General features: G+C 41.0%; 1 protein-coding gene across 1 annotated transcript in view; it reads left to right on the top strand.

Annotated features, from left to right (window-relative positions):
- Positions 1 to 17779, top strand: part of LOC306704007 (polycystin-1-like protein 2) — a gene marked incomplete at both ends in the record, with an annotated part of 56000 nt that overhangs the window by 27988 nt on the left and 10233 nt on the right. The window contains 4 exons of the mRNA XM_079170218.1: positions 240 to 450; positions 939 to 1040; positions 1192 to 1323; positions 2321 to 2432. Coding sequence (XP_079026344.1) covers positions 240 to 450; positions 939 to 1040; positions 1192 to 1323; positions 2321 to 2432 — 557 coding nt within the window. The remainder of the gene's footprint in view (positions 1 to 239; positions 451 to 938; positions 1041 to 1191; positions 1324 to 2320; positions 2433 to 17779) is intronic.

Here is a 17779-nt window from a genome sequence, read left to right as displayed (position 1 = left end):
CGCAACAGCATTTTAGCATTTCATTGTGAGTATGTTAGCATGCTAATGTTATCGTTTAGCTCGAAGCACTGATGTGCCTAAGCAGGGTATAGTCTAGGAGAGCTGCTAGTATAGCTGTAGACTCTTTGTTCACTCTAAAGTCTGTTTGTGTAATCTATTGCTATCGCTCTCCTACTGTAAACTACAGTGGTCTTTGACAGTGCTCTATTTCTCCTGTTTGTGATTTCCTGTGTGCGTAGATTTGTCAGTTTTTACGAGACAGCCACAGCAGACTCAGTGCTCCAGTATCTGATCGCCTTCGTGGTCCTTCTCGCCACCTTTAAACTGTGGCACCTGCTCAGACTGAACCCCAAGATGAACCTGATCACTGCAGCACTGCAGCGGGCCTGGAACGATATATCCAGCTTTCTTGTGGTCATTGTGATCATGTTCGTGGCGTATTCCGTTGCCGTGAGTGACTTGTACCTTTACCAAGACCTTCCCCTTTTTCAAAGATCTAGGTCATTGGGGCTTGAGTATTTTGAGATTTATTTTTTCAAAAAGAGAATAGATTAACAGGTACAGTAAAATAAGTTTAACGTCCCACCCTGGTAGAGGGTGTATAGGGATTCAGATATTTAAAAATATGTGTGTGGTGTGTGTGTGTGTGTGTGTGTGTGTGTGTGTGTGTGTGTGTGTGTGTGTATATTGGGGTTATTGTGTAGTGATGTGGTGGTACCTCAGTTAGGATGTATTTAATATATCCACACATTTTAATGTTGTAATTTACAGTATTTGTTGTCTGTAGTTAAAATATATGATTAGTGAATGAAAAATGAATTACCTAATCTCAATCCACTATCTCCAAAATGATCTATTTAGTTACTGTAAAGCTGAAGGCTTTATCGAGAGAAAATATGTTCGTGGTTCCTCTGATATAATGATTGATCTCTTTCTAGTGCAATGTGATTTATGGCTGGAAGATGTCCTCATACAGAACTTTAACGGATGCTCTCGTGACCGTCATCAGTTTGCAGATAGGCATCTTCAACTATAACGAAGTAAGTGAGCTCTTCCCCAACTCACATATTATATGTAAAGTACTTTATGGAGTAATAATGCAGAATCTCTAACAAATATCCATGTGCATGAAGAAGGTTCCTCATCAGCTCAAACTGATATTGATGTCTCACTGATGCACTTGTTTGCCAGGTCATGGACTACAACCCCGTGCTTGGTGGATTACTATTTGGTTCCTGCATTGTCTTTATGACATTCGTGGTGCTCAATCTCTTCCTCTCAGTGATCCTGGAGGCATTCAAACAGGAGCAAATACATCACAAGGTAACATCCATCACGAGTCATTTTGAGCAACTAATCCAGGGTTATAGAACAAATTTTAAGTCTAATTGAAATTGTTTTGATACAGATACAGCATATTGTTTCGGGTAATATGCCAGTGAGGGGTTTCCAAAGAACCATGTCTGCAAGATGAATATCAGAGTTGATCAAATCATTTCTAGCAAAAAAAACCTTTTCAGCATTGAAGCGTTGCTCCATACTGGGTGTGTAAGGAGGCAACTATTAGCGTCTTTAAAAGGTGACGATATATCAGTGTCAAGTATAAAGCTTTGTTTACTGCTACCAAGTGGCCAGAAGCTATCGTTATTAATTGTTAATAGTTCATATACAGTGCAGCTCAAAAGCAAAGATGTAAACAAAATTCAAACAAGCCAATACCACAGACCTTATCAGACTACCAGAGCAACAACAATGCCAAAGTAGTTCTGAATCAACCACATTGCTGCTGCTGCAAATAAACAGAGTGCAAAGTCACAAAAAGCCTTTTGTTTAGCTCAACACCGACAGAAGCTAGCTGGCAGTTGTTGAGCCTTTCGTAATCAGACAGATCAACTCAAGAAAACTGTGAGGGTTTCAGGGCTTTTGATAATCTAATAGTGATTCGCTGGTGGCTCTGGGATCAATAACACCACTTCCCCACTGCAGTTGCATAGTAACTGCCTCTCTTCACTCTCAAACATCTTTACACAAACAATGGTACGCCTGCAAGTTGTCACTGTGATAAAGGAAACGCTTTCGTTTCATTGCTATTCTAGGTCGGGCTTTTGTGTTCCCCAGTAACTGTGCCACAGCTGAATTGCACTCCCATTTTGAGTTTTTCACATCGCCTCAACAGAAAAGACAAAAAGATGAAGGAACAAATTGAGATCATGGGTCAAAAGCACATGATATGTCTTCAGCAGTGAGTAGCGTCGAGAGCATCTCTCTAATATGTCTTATCACTCTCACATGATTTTGTCATCTATCCTCTCTTACCCAGCCCTCAGACGAAGAAGAGATTGTCGACGTGATGCTGAAAAATATCTGCGGTGTTTTTGGGATCAGATATAAAGACACTAAAGACACCCGGGGGCCTGATGAGAACGAGGACGGTGACTTGACCCTGAATAACAGCAACAATACCCTTAACAGTAGTAGCTAAATCGATGTAAACATTTTTCAGACATCTGACAACTCACTAAACACACTAATATCCACATTTGTTGTTGCTTGTTATTCTTTGCTTGACTGGGGATCATCCTGAATTGGGTCCAGTCAGATGGCTGAGAGGACTTTTTCAGAATGCTCTTTCATATTTGTAGGTTGTAGAAAGTCCTCCCTACAAATAGAGGCTATTTTTTATGAAGGGTTTGTAAAACAATCTAAAAATGATGGTTTGTGCATGGATAACAAAACACTGAACAATGGCTCAGTCAGAATAACAGATAAAATGGTAGAAAGAGAGCAACAGTTCACTAAGAACAGCATTCATCATTCGTCATTAGTGAAATAAATTGTTAGCTTAGCATCAAAATGTGCGCAGATTGAAATAGGAACAGCTTCTTGTTTCACAATAATGCTTCCTATAGAACAAGCTAGAATCAACAGACACGTTGCTCTTCTTCTATCTTCACAACAGAAATAGAAGGTCTAGGTTTAGCACTATTGGAATATCAGCCGCACTTGAACATACAAATCTAAGTTCAAACCTGCTCGATTGAGTAGACGACCAAAAGAAAGACAAAAATAAATAAATAGATATTAAAAGCCCAATTGCACCATTGTGGTTTAATAATGAGTCAATTACACCTTTCTGGACTGAAGTACAAATTTAAAGACAAAGGGTATTTGGGGGTATTCTGCCCTGTCAACACTGTGGGCTCATTGATTAAGTTGGAAGTTTTAACTATTTAATTCTTCTTCTTTTGGGGCCAAAACAAATGCAAATAATACATTTAATGTCTGAACTGATCTGTTTTTATCAATTAATTTGAGCAATTATTGAAGGAAATAAGAAAATAACAATAACACAAGTGATTCCAAAATGTTAAGGCAGTGTACCCATTGGTTTGTTTATCTGTAATGCATGTTACAAAGTATGATTCAAATGTGTTTTGTTATGAGAGCATTTAATATGTTTTGTTAATTAAAGAGCACCATGGTGATCATGGTTTGTTACTTTTTCAAGTGTGGTTTAATAATATTAGAGGAAACACTCATTGAGCAGCTACTACTACAGCGGAAGATCAACTGCTCTGTTTACAATGCAGTCCAACAGACTTGCATTATTTTAATAAAAAAATGATTACAGCCCGATCTGATTTCATGCAGGGTTCATGCAAAGTCAAGTCTCTATGTGATCATTTGACGAGACAATACAATGATGTGTGTGTGTGGGTGTATGCTTCATAACTACTAACTAGTGTGCGCTGAGCCCGTCATAAGTACCTTACACCACTGCAGCTGAATCCTTCTCATGTGTGACAGTAGGACGTGACGTTAACATTAACACAACTTAATACAGCTCTGAGACAGGGAGAAGAGAGAGGACTGTGAGCAGTGAGGCTGTTATAGACAGGAAGGATATCCAGGCACTCCAAAATAAAAGTTCAAGTGACAACGAGGAAGGAAATATTAAAAAGCCCAAACCTCACCGATGCGGCAGCACATGACCTGGATAAATGACATGACGGGTGAAATTAAAAATAATGGAAAAACTCCAAATAGCATCAAATGAAATTACATTTAAACTTTTTTTTTCATTAAAGAAGATAGGTACCCACATAAAGGTATTTTTTTGTTTGTTTTGTTTTTTCACAGGCAACAGGAAGTCTATATCCTTATTGACACCAGGATATTATAACATGTGGTGGCACGGGCCTGTTTTAAACAAAACACACTAACTCTACTGGACGTTGGGCAGTCCTTCTAGTATAACCAAATGAACCCGGTGTGTATAGTGGCAGTATCTCTCAGATGCAAATGATCGGCACACAGGACAGCTCCTGATGCTCCCAAGCCCCCCCCCAATAAAACCAGTTCACCAACCAGTTGCTTTGCATAACTGTAGTCTCTCTTGGTAATTAGCATGTCTTTGCAGCCTTAAAATACTGTATTTAAATAGTTTTTTTCCCCCAAAGTAAGCACTAGATGGCAGTCTAATATAAGCACCGTTTAGTCATCCAAGGATATAATGCAGTGTGAATGCACTAGAGGCATTGGAGAGTACTTGAGTAATGCAAACATTTAAACAATATTCCATTTCAAGATCAATTTACTATTGTACAAATAAATACTTCCATAAATATGTTCATTATTTGAAATGTACCCATTGTTTGCCAGATATTTTTAATAAAAAGAAATGTGGTGGTGTTGGCTTATTGGCTAATTGCTGATATAAATGAACTGGGAAAATTTAAAAGCAACAATAATGAAGGTAAAATTGTCTAAAGCAATTGTGAATAATTTTTTTACTTAGATTTAATTGAGTTGTCTAAAAAAAATGCATCAGTGAGGTGAGGAAAAAGTGCACCCCATTGACAATGTTGTGATCCAAAACTCATTACATCTGCACCCTCTTCTCACAGAGTCTAATGTGTCAAGTCCTGCACCTTTTCTTATGGCAAAGGCAAAGAAGAAGGCTCCAAGCTCCACTTCATCAGCATCACGTTAATCCTCTTAAGATTTGTCTCAGCCTATCTAATCTACTACTTTTAGGTATTTTCCTAAGTAGGTGCCACAGCAGAAGAAGACATGAGTATGTGAATGGAAAGTAGTAAACCCCTTTTTTTTTAACTTTTTAACTTTTTTAGGTTTTTACTTGTCATCACTAAGTGATTCACAGCCTTAAAATAATAGGCTACCAAATTGGTATTCTCTCAATTAATGTGTTAATAAAACAAAGCGATTTGATTACTTAAAGGGGCTATTTTGTCTTGAGCAGGATCAAATTAATTCAATTAATCAAGAAAAGTCAGGTGCAGAGACAATGTTTCTGTTTCTCAGCATAAAAGGCAACAGACTAATATTTAAATTAGAATAAGTAAAGCAGCCAATATGTTAAATGTATTTCTTTACTACCAGAGTGAATCAAAGACATCCATCTCCCTTAAGCAGCCATTGACCATCATCTTTTTTTGTGCCTACCATAAAGGCTACATGTTTTGCCGCCTGAACAGGGGTGTAAATGTAGACAGTGCAGGCAGTGCTGTTGCACTGGGGCCTATGGAGTTAGGGGGCCCTCTAACAACACATAGGGTGGAGAGAGGGTGGCTCATTTTCTGACCAGAACAGATTATTTGTTCTGTTCCCATGAGTCGCGCTCCTTGGAGGGGGCATTCCCCCTGCTGCCCTCAAGCCCTCTCCAGCAGGCCAGCAGAGCTAGACAAACAAGACCCGGGGTCCAGTCAATTTGTCTGGACAAATGTGGGGATTTGGGGCCACGGCAAAGCTATGCGGGGACGAGTGCTAATTGTTTGTGTGCCAAGCAACTCCCCTCAATCCCCTGGTCTCTCAAGTCACTCTATTCACCCCGTGCCTTTGTCTGGGAAGTAACTTGAACCTGACACATCGGACCAGGGAAAGTGGAATTCAGTTGCCCCCCCACCCCCCCTCATTGTCCAGGCATACAAGATAATAACATGTCTAATTTTCTTTTTTCTCAATGTACACTTTCGTCACCCTCAGTGGTTGTTTCTGTCCCATGCTCTCAGCCGGGAGGACGGCTGGAGAGCAGATGGGTGGGGGGGGGGGGTATGGTCCTCTTATGCCTACACCCCCTGGTCAACAATAAGCTACGGTACATGTGGCTGAGACAATCTGAGAAAGTAGCTGGAGCCAGGCGTCACCCCGGGCCCCTGTCATCCATCAGTTCAGTCGGGCCCCTCGGTGCACCCCTCGGCATGCCGATCAGAGGATTAGGCCCCCGGAGACGGCGTCGAGTCAAGAGCACGCTGGAGAAAGGGGAAAGGCATGCGGGCAAGATGAGGTGCATGCCGGATTTCACACGCACCCACGCAAGGAGGGGAAAGCGGACGAGTGTCGCGAGGACCACACACTCCCCTGCACCAGTTGTAGCTTGTCAGTAGAGGGTACCACAGTGCCGCCACTCAATGTTTGCTCAGGGGGAAAAATAATTGAAAAATATCAAAGAATAATTCAAATATACTTTTCATTTATTCATGCGAGTTAATGGGGGAAGAAAATATGCAACATATTTGATCTCTTCTCATCTTCCCCCATTGCTCCATCAAGGGAAACTTCATTTTCAGCAGTCATTAAAAATACAACAGTAATTTCATAGAATACAACTAAAACCCAGCGTCCATCACAAACTGACACTAAAAGTAACTAGAATTTATAAATGAACAGCAAAATAGGGTTAGGGACAGGACTTTTTGTGAATGTTCCTTTTATTCTTATGACCTGTGAAAGATCCTTGTGTGATCCGATTGTTGTCTTTTCAATGAAATGTAAAATGGGCCTCAAGCAAGATCCCCTCATATGAAAGGACTAGTCCATTAGTGACGAATATGAGTAATGTTTAAGAACATACACTACCGTTCAAAAGTTTGGGGTTACTTAGAAATGTCCTTATTTCTCAAAGAAAATCACTGTTTCTTTCAATGAAGATAACATTAAATTAATCAGAAATACACTCTATACATTGTTAATGTGGTTAATGACTATTCTAGGTGGAAACGTCTGGTTTTTAATGAAATATCTACATAGGTGTATAGAGGCCCATTTCCAGCAACTATCACTCCAGTGTTCTAATCGCCTTAGAAGACTAATTGATGATTAGAAAACCCTTGTGCAAATATGTTAGCACAGCTGAAAACAGTTATGCTGGTGAGAGAAGCTATAAAACTGGCCTTCCTTTGAGCTAGTTGAGTATCTGGAGCATCACATTTGTGGGTTCGATTATACTCTCAACATGGCCAGAAAAAGAGAACTTTCATGTGAAACTCGCCAGTCTATTCTTGTTCTTAGAAATGAAGCTATTCCATGCGAGAAATTGCGAAGAAACTGAAAATTGACTCGAAATTGTCTGGGTGACCCCAAACTTTTGAACGGTAGTGTATACCAACCGTCTTCTCTTAGCTTGGATCTGCTTTTCTCCCGTCTCCCGTTGTCCCTTGACTGAAGAATCATCAAGCCTTAATCTGAACGAATATAGAGCTCAAATATGGTACTGTTTATTATATTTGAATGACATGAGTATTTTGGCATGGCAACTTGTTGCTCTGTCCTTCATTGCACTCGACAGTGAAACATTGTGTATTTTAATCCATGTCATCCATCTCTGTGAGTGTCACATTCCCTTGAACACTGCAAATCTAATTCATGGACCGCTTTGCTTTAGCTTTTGTTTTTTGGCATCGAATAAAACCTTCCCTTTTTTCCTTCTTTTAGGGTATGACACTGCAATTACTCTCCAAGTGTAGTACTATTTCTTAATATTTGGGGTATCTCAACACTATTAGGGACACTGCTAACTTAGTTGTGTTTAATTTGTCAGCTGATGTCTGACATATACTATAGAAAGTGTTTCTTTTTCTGCACGTGTGACCTTTTTGGGGGGATTAAAACTGGAGCCTTTGGTAATTTGAGGGCACTATTTATGCTCATGGTCGTTTCTTACTAATCGCACCTAGTCATGAACTGAACGGGTGGCATTCAACAGGTTGAAACGAGAGACATTTACACACTCAGGAGGGTTTGGTGAATCTGATTCGGTAGAGTTGTACAAACATAATGAGAAGCGTACGAGGATGAGGAAGCTCTAGGTTTTAAGGTTTTCTTATTTTTTTCATATTTCTCAGTATGAATGGACTTAAGTAAAATTAAATATACTGATTTTGAAAAAATACCTGCAATAATTACCACTGTAAGTACCACCTGGTTGCAGTGTTAGAATGATTGTAAATGGTTCCTTTCACTCTTTCAAAATGGCAGCAACCATTTTTAGCCTGCACTCACACAGTGCGATGTTTTGTTCCAACCATTTGTCCCTGATCAACATCGTTGTATGGCTGGATTCCAAACAGTTCCCTCCCAGTACATAACGGTCTCATTATGACATTAGCACCCTCTGCTAGAGTGGCAGAAACACAATTCAGGTGGAAAGATGAAAACCGAAGCAAGCATTAAGGTTGTTAGTCCAGGTTTAACTGCTCCAGAACTCTGTAGCGCCAACAGACCATCCAACTCCTCCAGAATGCTGTCATGACGTTTTTTTAACAATGTTACAGTGCCCCAAAATGATCCTTCGTTGGGTCATGTGTGCGTGTGTATGTTGGCAGCTAATCGTACATTCTACGGTTCAGTCTAATGATCTAACAAGTACATCACGACACAAAATGAATTGTCTTCATTAGTTAATATGCCCTGGCTTTCTGAAAATGTTTTCACAATTCTCTCCCGTTCTAAAAATATCCTCACTTTAAAAAAATAAATATATCCTCACTATGTCCCCACTTTCCAAAAAAGTTGCGACCTTATAAGTGTCCTCACTTTCTAGGAATGTTCTCACTTCCTCAAAATGTCTTCCCTTTCTAGAAATGTCCTCGCTTTTAAAAAAAAGAAATCCTCACATTCCAGAGTGTCCTGACTTTTTCTAAATGTTCTAAATAAATAAAAATAAAATGAATTCAAACTTTCTAAAAATGCTCCCACTTTCCAAAGCAATTGTTACTCAGGTTCAAATCTAAATTTGCAGAATTTCCAAAATGCCCCTACTTTATTGACATTTCCTCGCAATGTCCTCACCTCTTAAAAAAGTTCTGACCATCTTAAAATGTCCTCACTCTCAGGCTGAAACTTAAATACGTCCGTACAAGTACATTTTGCACACTTTGACAAAATGACTATCCGAAATCTCGCTTTTCAGAATGTCCTCCCTTTCCGAAATGTCCTCAAATTTTTAACAGGGTCATTAGAAATGCCCCCTCCCACAAATCGCAGCCCATTCAGGCCTCTTGTGTTTTGTGTGTTTTTGGTTCTGCCCGGCGATCAGGAGGCAGGTGGTCAGCACAGCTCAGACTGTTCTTCCTTAACATGAAGCCAAGAAAGTGTGGCCTCTTCCTGAGTATACCACAGCAGTGACCCTTTCTCTGATTATCCTCACCCCTGAAACGCACTCACACACACACACACACACTCACACACTCATTGGAAACCTTGTTAAACTCAGCACGGGGCTGCTGGCTGTTCTAGTGCTGGTCACGGGGGGGCTTCTATGTGAGTAAAAAGGGAAGAAGCAGGACAATAAGACATGAAACCGAGTCTGTGCTGTTGAAATCTGCGTACTCCCGTCCACGGAGGTAAACCCACTTCCACAGAAATGTAGACACATATTAAAATCTCTTCTTTTTATTCTCAACTTCATTTGTTCCTTATGCATTACGCCGGCATTTCCAAAGGCCAACTTTGGATCACCTTTAACTTTCTCTGTGATTGCTCTAATATGACTCTGATGAGGACAATGCTGTTAGCCAAAACATGACTTAGTTTCCGGTATGACATATTTCCGGTTTCAAATGATGACTATCAGTCCTTAATAACAGTAATAACTTTATAACATGCTATATGGGGCTTTCCATAACCGGAACATTTGTAGTTTATAGCGTTACAAAGGCGACAGGACGATCAACTGTGTCATTTTTACGTGATATTTTTTTACTTAACTAAACTGTTGATTACTGCTTTTGTGTTTGTTAGAAGCAGCAGCTATCTTTGTTGTTGTGGTGTGACGACCATAGACTGTAAATGAGAAATAGTCACAGCACAACCGAACGCTGACATCTTTAGGCGACCAAAAACGTTACCATTAACTTCTTATGAACTGAAAACGCACTGCACTGAAAGGGTTAAAGTTCAAAGGCTAAAATATATATATGTGAGGCTAAAATCATGTCTTAGTTAATGAAAGGTCTCGATATAGGAGCTCAAGAATAACTGTGAGCTGACATGCATTCCTGAGCTACAATCAACCCACTAAAGCTGTCAGACAGGTTTAACCTGCTGAGACTAGTATCTCGGCATTACCACATTTTCACTTGTGTTACTCAAAACAACCCAAACAAGAGAAACAAGATGAGGTTTTTTTGCATTCCAGTGTGGCCAGAAAGCTTTCAGGAAGTTATGTGAGGAAGCCGAACTTGGACAGAACCAGCCATTTTCAAGTTTACGTCAACTAATGTGCACGTAGCCAAAGACGTGGAAGGTGGGCCTGTGCTAGTTTAGCGCTGTGCGCTGATTGTTCTACGTGTGCTCCCGCATTTAGGAGTTGCATGTTGGGCACGGACGCCACAATATGGCCTTTAATTCCGACCAACAGCCTATGTGTCAAAAAGGAGGGGACAGAGCAATTAGCCCCGTGGAGGAGAGAGAAAGAAAGAGGGAAGAACGAAGGGGGGGGGGATTGTGAATTTGACACATTAAATGGTGGCCGTCATTAGCATGTGGCTGTGTGCAGTTTGGAGCGCATTCACTGGATCCTTGAATGCATGTTGCTTCACTACCACGGCCCCCCCCCCCCCACACACACACCTCTCTTCTACTCAGTCTGTCCATCATCCCCACGGCCACCTTTCACTTGTGGGCCTAATCACCCTATTTAGCCTCCTTTTCATTCACTTTCTACGGCTTCTCTGTCGCCCTTCATCGTTTTATGCCGTCCCTGGAATCCCGAAATCAAAACAAATTAATCTGGATAATTAGACGTAGGAACAAATGAAGCGTCAGACACTGGTTGGAAATTTAAACACCAATACAAGTTTACGGATTATCTTCCTGTATTAGAACCAAAATATAAATTTGATTCTGCGTTTAGAGAGTGACTGACCAAAAAATTGTGGCAGTTCCGGCGACACATTCAAAAATAGTTTTGCCTCGGATCAGTCTTCTGAAGAACCTGACACATCTTCTGTCGGAGCTGACTTTCACTCTGCTGGTTGTCTCCGCTATATGCGCCTGGAAAAGAGCAAAGTAGCCGGCCCAGTGTGGTGCCTTTTTCCTCCATTGTGCTGAGATCACCTCATGCCAGCTTTCCGCTGTCACATTAGCGCACATCAAGACACCGAGCAACACGCCACCCATAGAAAGGAAGTTTGTCCTCTGGTGTTGTCACGCTTTCTAGTCAGTGCGGATCCATTTGGGAGTTTTGTTGGTGCTGCGTGATTATTTAGCAGGTAATCCTCAATTAAGACCGAATACAATGTGTTTCAAGAGTGCTGAATCAACAAGAGTTGTGATTTTCGCGTCGCTCGTGTACATGTATACATGTGCGTGATCGTCTCGGGCAATGGGGGATCTTTGAATGAAGTGTGCTTCCATGATAATTGAGGTAAAATGAGCACATCAATTGTATGTTTTCTACATTAACAATTTACAATAATTTTCCGAGTACCTGCTGATTTTACTTAACTAAACACGCTTCACACAGCAACGCACAGAAAAAGGGTTAGAACATTAGCGTGTCCACCCGGGTGTCATGATTTTGGACTATATCCAACTAAATTTGGTGCTCAAGTGACTGTTTATGCCAGTAGGACAACTTATGTTCACCTTGCACGATACAAAGAGGCGAGGCTCCCAAAGAGGTTGGTAAATGCTGCAGTAGTATAGGTTTTATCAGAACTGGAGAGTACATCTTCATTGAAGGAAGAGCAAAGATCAACACTGGAGGCTTTTCTCCGATGTAAAATGTGTTTTTTTGCTCTTCTACTGACTGGATTCGGTTAGAGTTTGATTGACAGATGGTTCATCCAATCACTTGCCACGTATTTTTATCCAAGTGCCTGCCCCTTTTCCAAACAGTTTCCAATGACGGCTTCTCAGAACCATCTGGCGGCTCAGGTTAGACGTATGTGGAACTACATTACAATAAACAGTGTTCATGCAACAGTGTGGCTCATTGATGTGTTTTAATAGTTTTTAGGCAACAACAAATCTCACAGGAATACGATACATCAGAATTTGGATACACATATAAATTCTCGTTAGTAGGACCAGATTATTCTTGGTTTTGGTCTTTTTTTATGGCATTGGTTGAAAATAAGAAAAACTAAGAATATTGCCAGCCTCATCCATTAAAGTGGTCCAAAACCAAAGTCCATTCTCCTCTTTGCACTTTTCACTCTTACCCCTCTCTTGTTCCCTATCTTCCAGTGTGGCCTCTCTCTCTCTCTCTCTCTCTCTCTCTCTCTCTCTCTCTCTCTCTCTCTCTCTCTCTCTCTCTCTTTCCTCCCCGCCTGTTAGGGCCGTGCAGCCCGAGCTGTCAGAGCAACAATCCCAGTCCATTAGTATGGTAATGAGGCTGCGGGCCGACAGGTGGCCCGCTAGACAGCTCAATTAAACTGCTCATTAAAGAGGGAAGTTAACGAAGCTGCAGCCCGGTGCCAGTGCGGCTTTAACACACAATGTGATGTCACCGGCAACAAATTGCTGGTGAGTAGGGGAGTGTGTCAGCCTGCGTGTGTGCAAGAGTGTGTGTGTGTGTGTTTCCCCTTGTCTGCGTGTGGCCAGAGATTGAAATACCAGGTCAGAGAGAGCTAGATGGACGTTGCTAATAAGGCAGAAATGCGGCTCAGTTATCAGATGAGATGAGAGACGTGGGAGGAGATGGGGCGGAGACAGAAACCAAGTCACTCAAATCTGGCCTTTCGCCGTCCCATCAGGCTGCCAGCGGCCAAGCTCTCTGCATCATTAACTGGACAAGAACATTGTAATGCTCTAATTGCGATATATAAAAAACAGCCCAAAACACACAAAGTCACAAGTTTACTGCACATTATTGAAATATTCTCCACATCCCAGCTAAGTGTGTTTAAATAGTCCAACTTGAGCCCAACTAAAGCGGCTACGAGAAGGTCTAACCATGTCGTTACACCAATAACGCATTACAAAAGGCTTTAGCATGTACTTAAGGGTTCGCCCTGTAGGTCGACCTCGATGTGGTTCACGTACGTTACTATCACAGCAAGGTTATATATCATGAGTCAAGGAATGTTTTAGTTCTCTTGTAAAACTATAAATAAAAAAACCTGACTGCAACACTGTGCTTTCTCACCTAGATTTAATGAATGATAAATGCAACAAAATGCTGTAAATGAAATAATGCCATAAAGCAGACTCGAAGATGACTTTGCAGAAACCCACAATGACGTGAAACGTTTGGGCAACAAAACCAATTGGTTAAGGTTAGGAAAAAAAATCATGGTTAAAATAATAAGGTAACAACGTTCTGTTAGGATTAGGCAACACAGTTAAGGTTCGAAAAACAATCATAGTTTGTGTAGAATTAAGTAACAACGTGACTAGCTCTCTTTGGGGAAAGCCCTGTGTTTGTCCACCCTCGTCACTTGCTCTGCGTGTCGCTCGTTGTACTGCGTTAACATTTGTTCTCATTGAAAAAAAACAACAAAACAAAGCGTCCAGACTTTATGTGTGGTTTGCAGAAATGTACCATGCCAATCATTTTTCCTGGCTAATGGTCTATGTGACCTGCTAGCACAAATAAAAAGTCCAGAAAAAAAAGTAAAGGTGGTCAAAGGCGTTTAAAGGAAAATTAAAGATCAGTGTTTTTGCATTTCTTACATTTCAAGTGGTTATGATTGATTCTTACTCTAAAGTAAAGCATAGGTTCATGTTATTTGTAGTCTTTCCTAAGACTACACTAACATGCAATACTGGACGCATGTTGAAAGAGTTATCACTGTAATTATTCCCCCTCATCAAGCTGATCTCTTCCTTCCTGTTAATCTGAGTCCTGGTAATATATTAACATATTCTGCAGGTTTATTTTCTGCTTTGTCCCAGTACTACCTTGAGTGGACTCGAAACAATGTCCCTCGCTCTATATTGTAGTATATATTTTCAAAATTCTACATTTTATCGATTGTGGATGACAACATGTATTGTATACTATCTGTATGAGATTGCCCGGTGTCAAGTTGATGTCAAATTGCTGTAAAAGGCTAAAATGATGCCGATGAATAGACATTATAAATATGGTCGCTTAGCGAATATTATCATTATTGATACATCAATGCCAAATGAAACTTTTCATAAGCAATTATTTCAACAAGTTTAAAGTAAGCGGCAGTAAAATTAGATAGAAACATTTGTTTCCCGCCTACCTCCATTAACAGGCCACAAAGGAAATTTGACCCATTTAAGGGTCCCTATGAAGTAAATAAATATCATATAATGAAAATATTACACTTGTTGCTGCATTCACTGTTTGAAAATTCATTACCTTTTCACAGTATGTGATTGCAGTTTTTTTTATTCAGTTTTCATTTTGATCCGATTGGTCTGGTTGGGATGGAGGCCGGGGGGCATTGAGTGCAACATGTTTTAATAGTCGCTCACTGTTTATTATGTATGAGAATAAAGATGTAACACGACATGGTAATCAGTTTGTAACCCGAACCAATTTAGTCTGTAATCCGGGGGGCGTGCTCTCTCAAGTGTGAAAATGTGGCCATATGCGTCTTGCTTCTCTCTCTCTCTCTCTCTCTCTCTCTCTCTCTCTTGTGTTTCGATCGCTGCGTCTGTGACATGGAGGATCATGGGAGTTAATGGGGTAGGACTCCGGTCAACAAACGGGGTTATGTATGGGCACAAACAAGAACACAGTGAGAAAACAGGCCCGCCAGATTCGCTCAAAGCTGTCTGAAAGATGTCTGCCCTTATGAATATGCTAATCCCAGTTTACCATGGACAAAAAAATGCTCATTAATTAATCAGCAACAATGGCCTCCTTTAATGACACACTGCCGTTGGAGACGGAGACTAATGTTTGTGTGCGTGTGAAAGTAATAACAATATTCATCCAAACCTTTTGGCAGTTAGTTAGCTGGCAAATATTTTCCGATGACCCGGCGGGGTGCAGCTTTCAATAGAAAAGAAGAAGGAAATGTAAACCGGCGTATGAAAACCAAATAGAAAAGAAGGATTGGAAAAAAAGGAGAATTCTTGATTGGAGACTTCCCTGAGTTTAACAAACATAATTACAGTTATCACTTCGACAGACTGACTGACTGTGATTGACAGGCCTGCAGCCAGACACACAGCCAGAGGTGTATTGTGTCTGAATGAGCTGTTTCACTGCATTGGGAATTAACCTACATAACACAGATCTCCTCAGCTCATAGATGATGTGAACCAAACTGGATGGATGCAGGCCGGTTTTTAAAACTAGATCAAACTCAACAATAACACAGAAAGCCTTATACTTTGTGTGAGAGTGTAATAGCGTACTTGCTAGGGACATGCAAATGCACCTAGATACTGGGTGCAGGAGGAGAAAAAACATATCATCAAATACATTATTCTGCTTCTTTTATCCTCTCGACAAGCGGAGCTCCCTGATTTATGTGCATAAGAAAGAAAATGTCTCGGTAAAAAATAAGGTACATCCGCGGCGCAAGAGAGGAGCGCGGTACCATCGGAAAACACTGTTTTTTTCTAGCAATGCGTCTCGGTGTGATCGGGCCTTAAAGGTTCTAATTAGGTTCTGGCCATTGCATAGAGGAAGTGGACAGCCCGAATGACATGCTCTGCTGCTTTATACTGAAACTTTTGTCATGCCTTGGTGTGTGGTTTAGTGTTGACTTCGGAAATCTCCGTCAAAATTCTCCCTGCTTCATGATGTTTTCCAAATCAAAGGAAAATTGGTTGAAAACAGAGCAAGGACATTTTTTTTGGGACTATCTGACCACACCCTTTCCTTTCCTCTACTCCTGCCACTTCAAAACACCTCTGTCGCTTGCCTTCTGCAACACGTGGATCACTGAGGTCCAAGCAGTCAGCAGGCAGCGGCCCGCTGGTCTATTATGTCACTAATTGGTGGCATGAGTGAGATGGCTACCATATCAAAAGGCAGGAAGCGAAGGGTTGGAGGGACTGTGGGGGGGCGAGGAGATGGATAGAATAAAGGCAGGAAAAGGAAAGTGAGAGACAGAGGGAGAAAGGGAGAGATTTGTTCTAATTAGCGAAGGGCGTGTCCATCCTCCATGTTCGAGGCAAATTAGGTTGACAGGGGAGTGACAAGTTTTGTGTCCATGTGTGTGTGTGTGTTTGAGTGTGTGTGTGTCTGTTTGGGGCATGTCCGTCCAAAAGGGGCTCTGGTAAGAAGGTGTTGTGTACGAGTCGGACAATGGAGTTACCAGGTTTGGGTATAAGGCTTCCTGGCAAGCTGCTCTCATAATACCGGCTCTGTTGGTGGGAAACAGGAAATGAATGTGGGAACCCAAAAAGTAAAGTAGAGATGGAAATAGTTTGGGGAGTAGCTGGGATTTTAACTTCACCTAAGAAGGAGTAACCGAGCTGTCATTTCGGTATGTCAGTACAAATTAGGTAAGTCCCCAGAAGACTTTTCTTTTTTTCCAAAATAAAAGAAAGAACTCACTCTATCACATTGGGGTATTTACTTGTCGTGAGGAGTAATACTACAGTTGTATGACAGTTGGCTCTGGATGAAGCTCTCTAAGGTTTGGAAAGAAATAACCCTGATGATGTGATAGTGATGGAGCTCAGTGGCAGTTCCGTAGGGAAGACTCTCATCACTCACAAAGCTCTCCTGCTGCCACTCTATCAGCTATGGGTTCAACCAACCAGATTGTGTCATGACCTGCTTTAGCCAATCATATCATTGCTGTTGAATTCTAGAACTCAGTTTGAGCCTCAGATGTAAATATTAGAGACTACCTGTGTGATGAATGATGCCTCTCAGTTGCACTATGGGAAGTGTAGGACCCAGAGTTTTTTGTTACGTTTGGATCATACCATGGGACTAAAAGTATGGGTACTGTCGACCTCACTGGGTCATTTTGAACATTTTTATTTGAATCTGTCTCTTGTAAGGCTCCTTAGCTTTATGAAAGTCAGGATAAATCGCAGAATTATTCCCTTAAAACATTGGCATTGTGTTCCAACGCACCGCATATGAAGCTTTGAACAGGACAAACAAATAAACAACTGCCAGCTTCAATGGGTCTTGTGGTGAAGTGTATTCCATGATTTGTAGTGTCTCCTGCTGTTTTCAGAGAACAAGCTCTTAAAACCCTCAGCACAGCTGCTCAGCGGCAAACGTCAGACAGAATGAGGAAATATTCCCTCAGGAAATGGTAGAGTTAAAAACAGAGCCAAAAGAGAGAGAATGTTTGATTCATCAGGTCGTTTGAACCACAAAATGAATGATAATGTTGCTCCATAACCGTTGGATGTGAAAATAACGGTGATCACAACATCAAAATAACAACTTAAAAGGTGACATTATTATTACTGCAGGTTCTCCGAGAGCTTTTGGTGGGTAGGCTTTTCCCAGGGGACAGTTGGTGTGAATGTAAAAAAACAACAACTTTTAAACAGTTTAGTTCATGTTTGGTTCAACATTTGTTCTTGAATTTCCAGCTGTCTACGGCCAAGAAAATACCAAAAATAGAATAAT

The sequence above is a fragment of the Pholis gunnellus genome (assembly GCF_910591455.1).
Source record: "Pholis gunnellus genome assembly, chromosome: 12".
Lineage (NCBI taxonomy): Eukaryota > Metazoa > Chordata > Actinopteri > Perciformes > Pholidae > Pholis > Pholis gunnellus.
The sequence above is the reverse complement of the archived record's forward strand: the minus strand, read 5'-3'. Positions and strand labels throughout refer to the sequence as shown.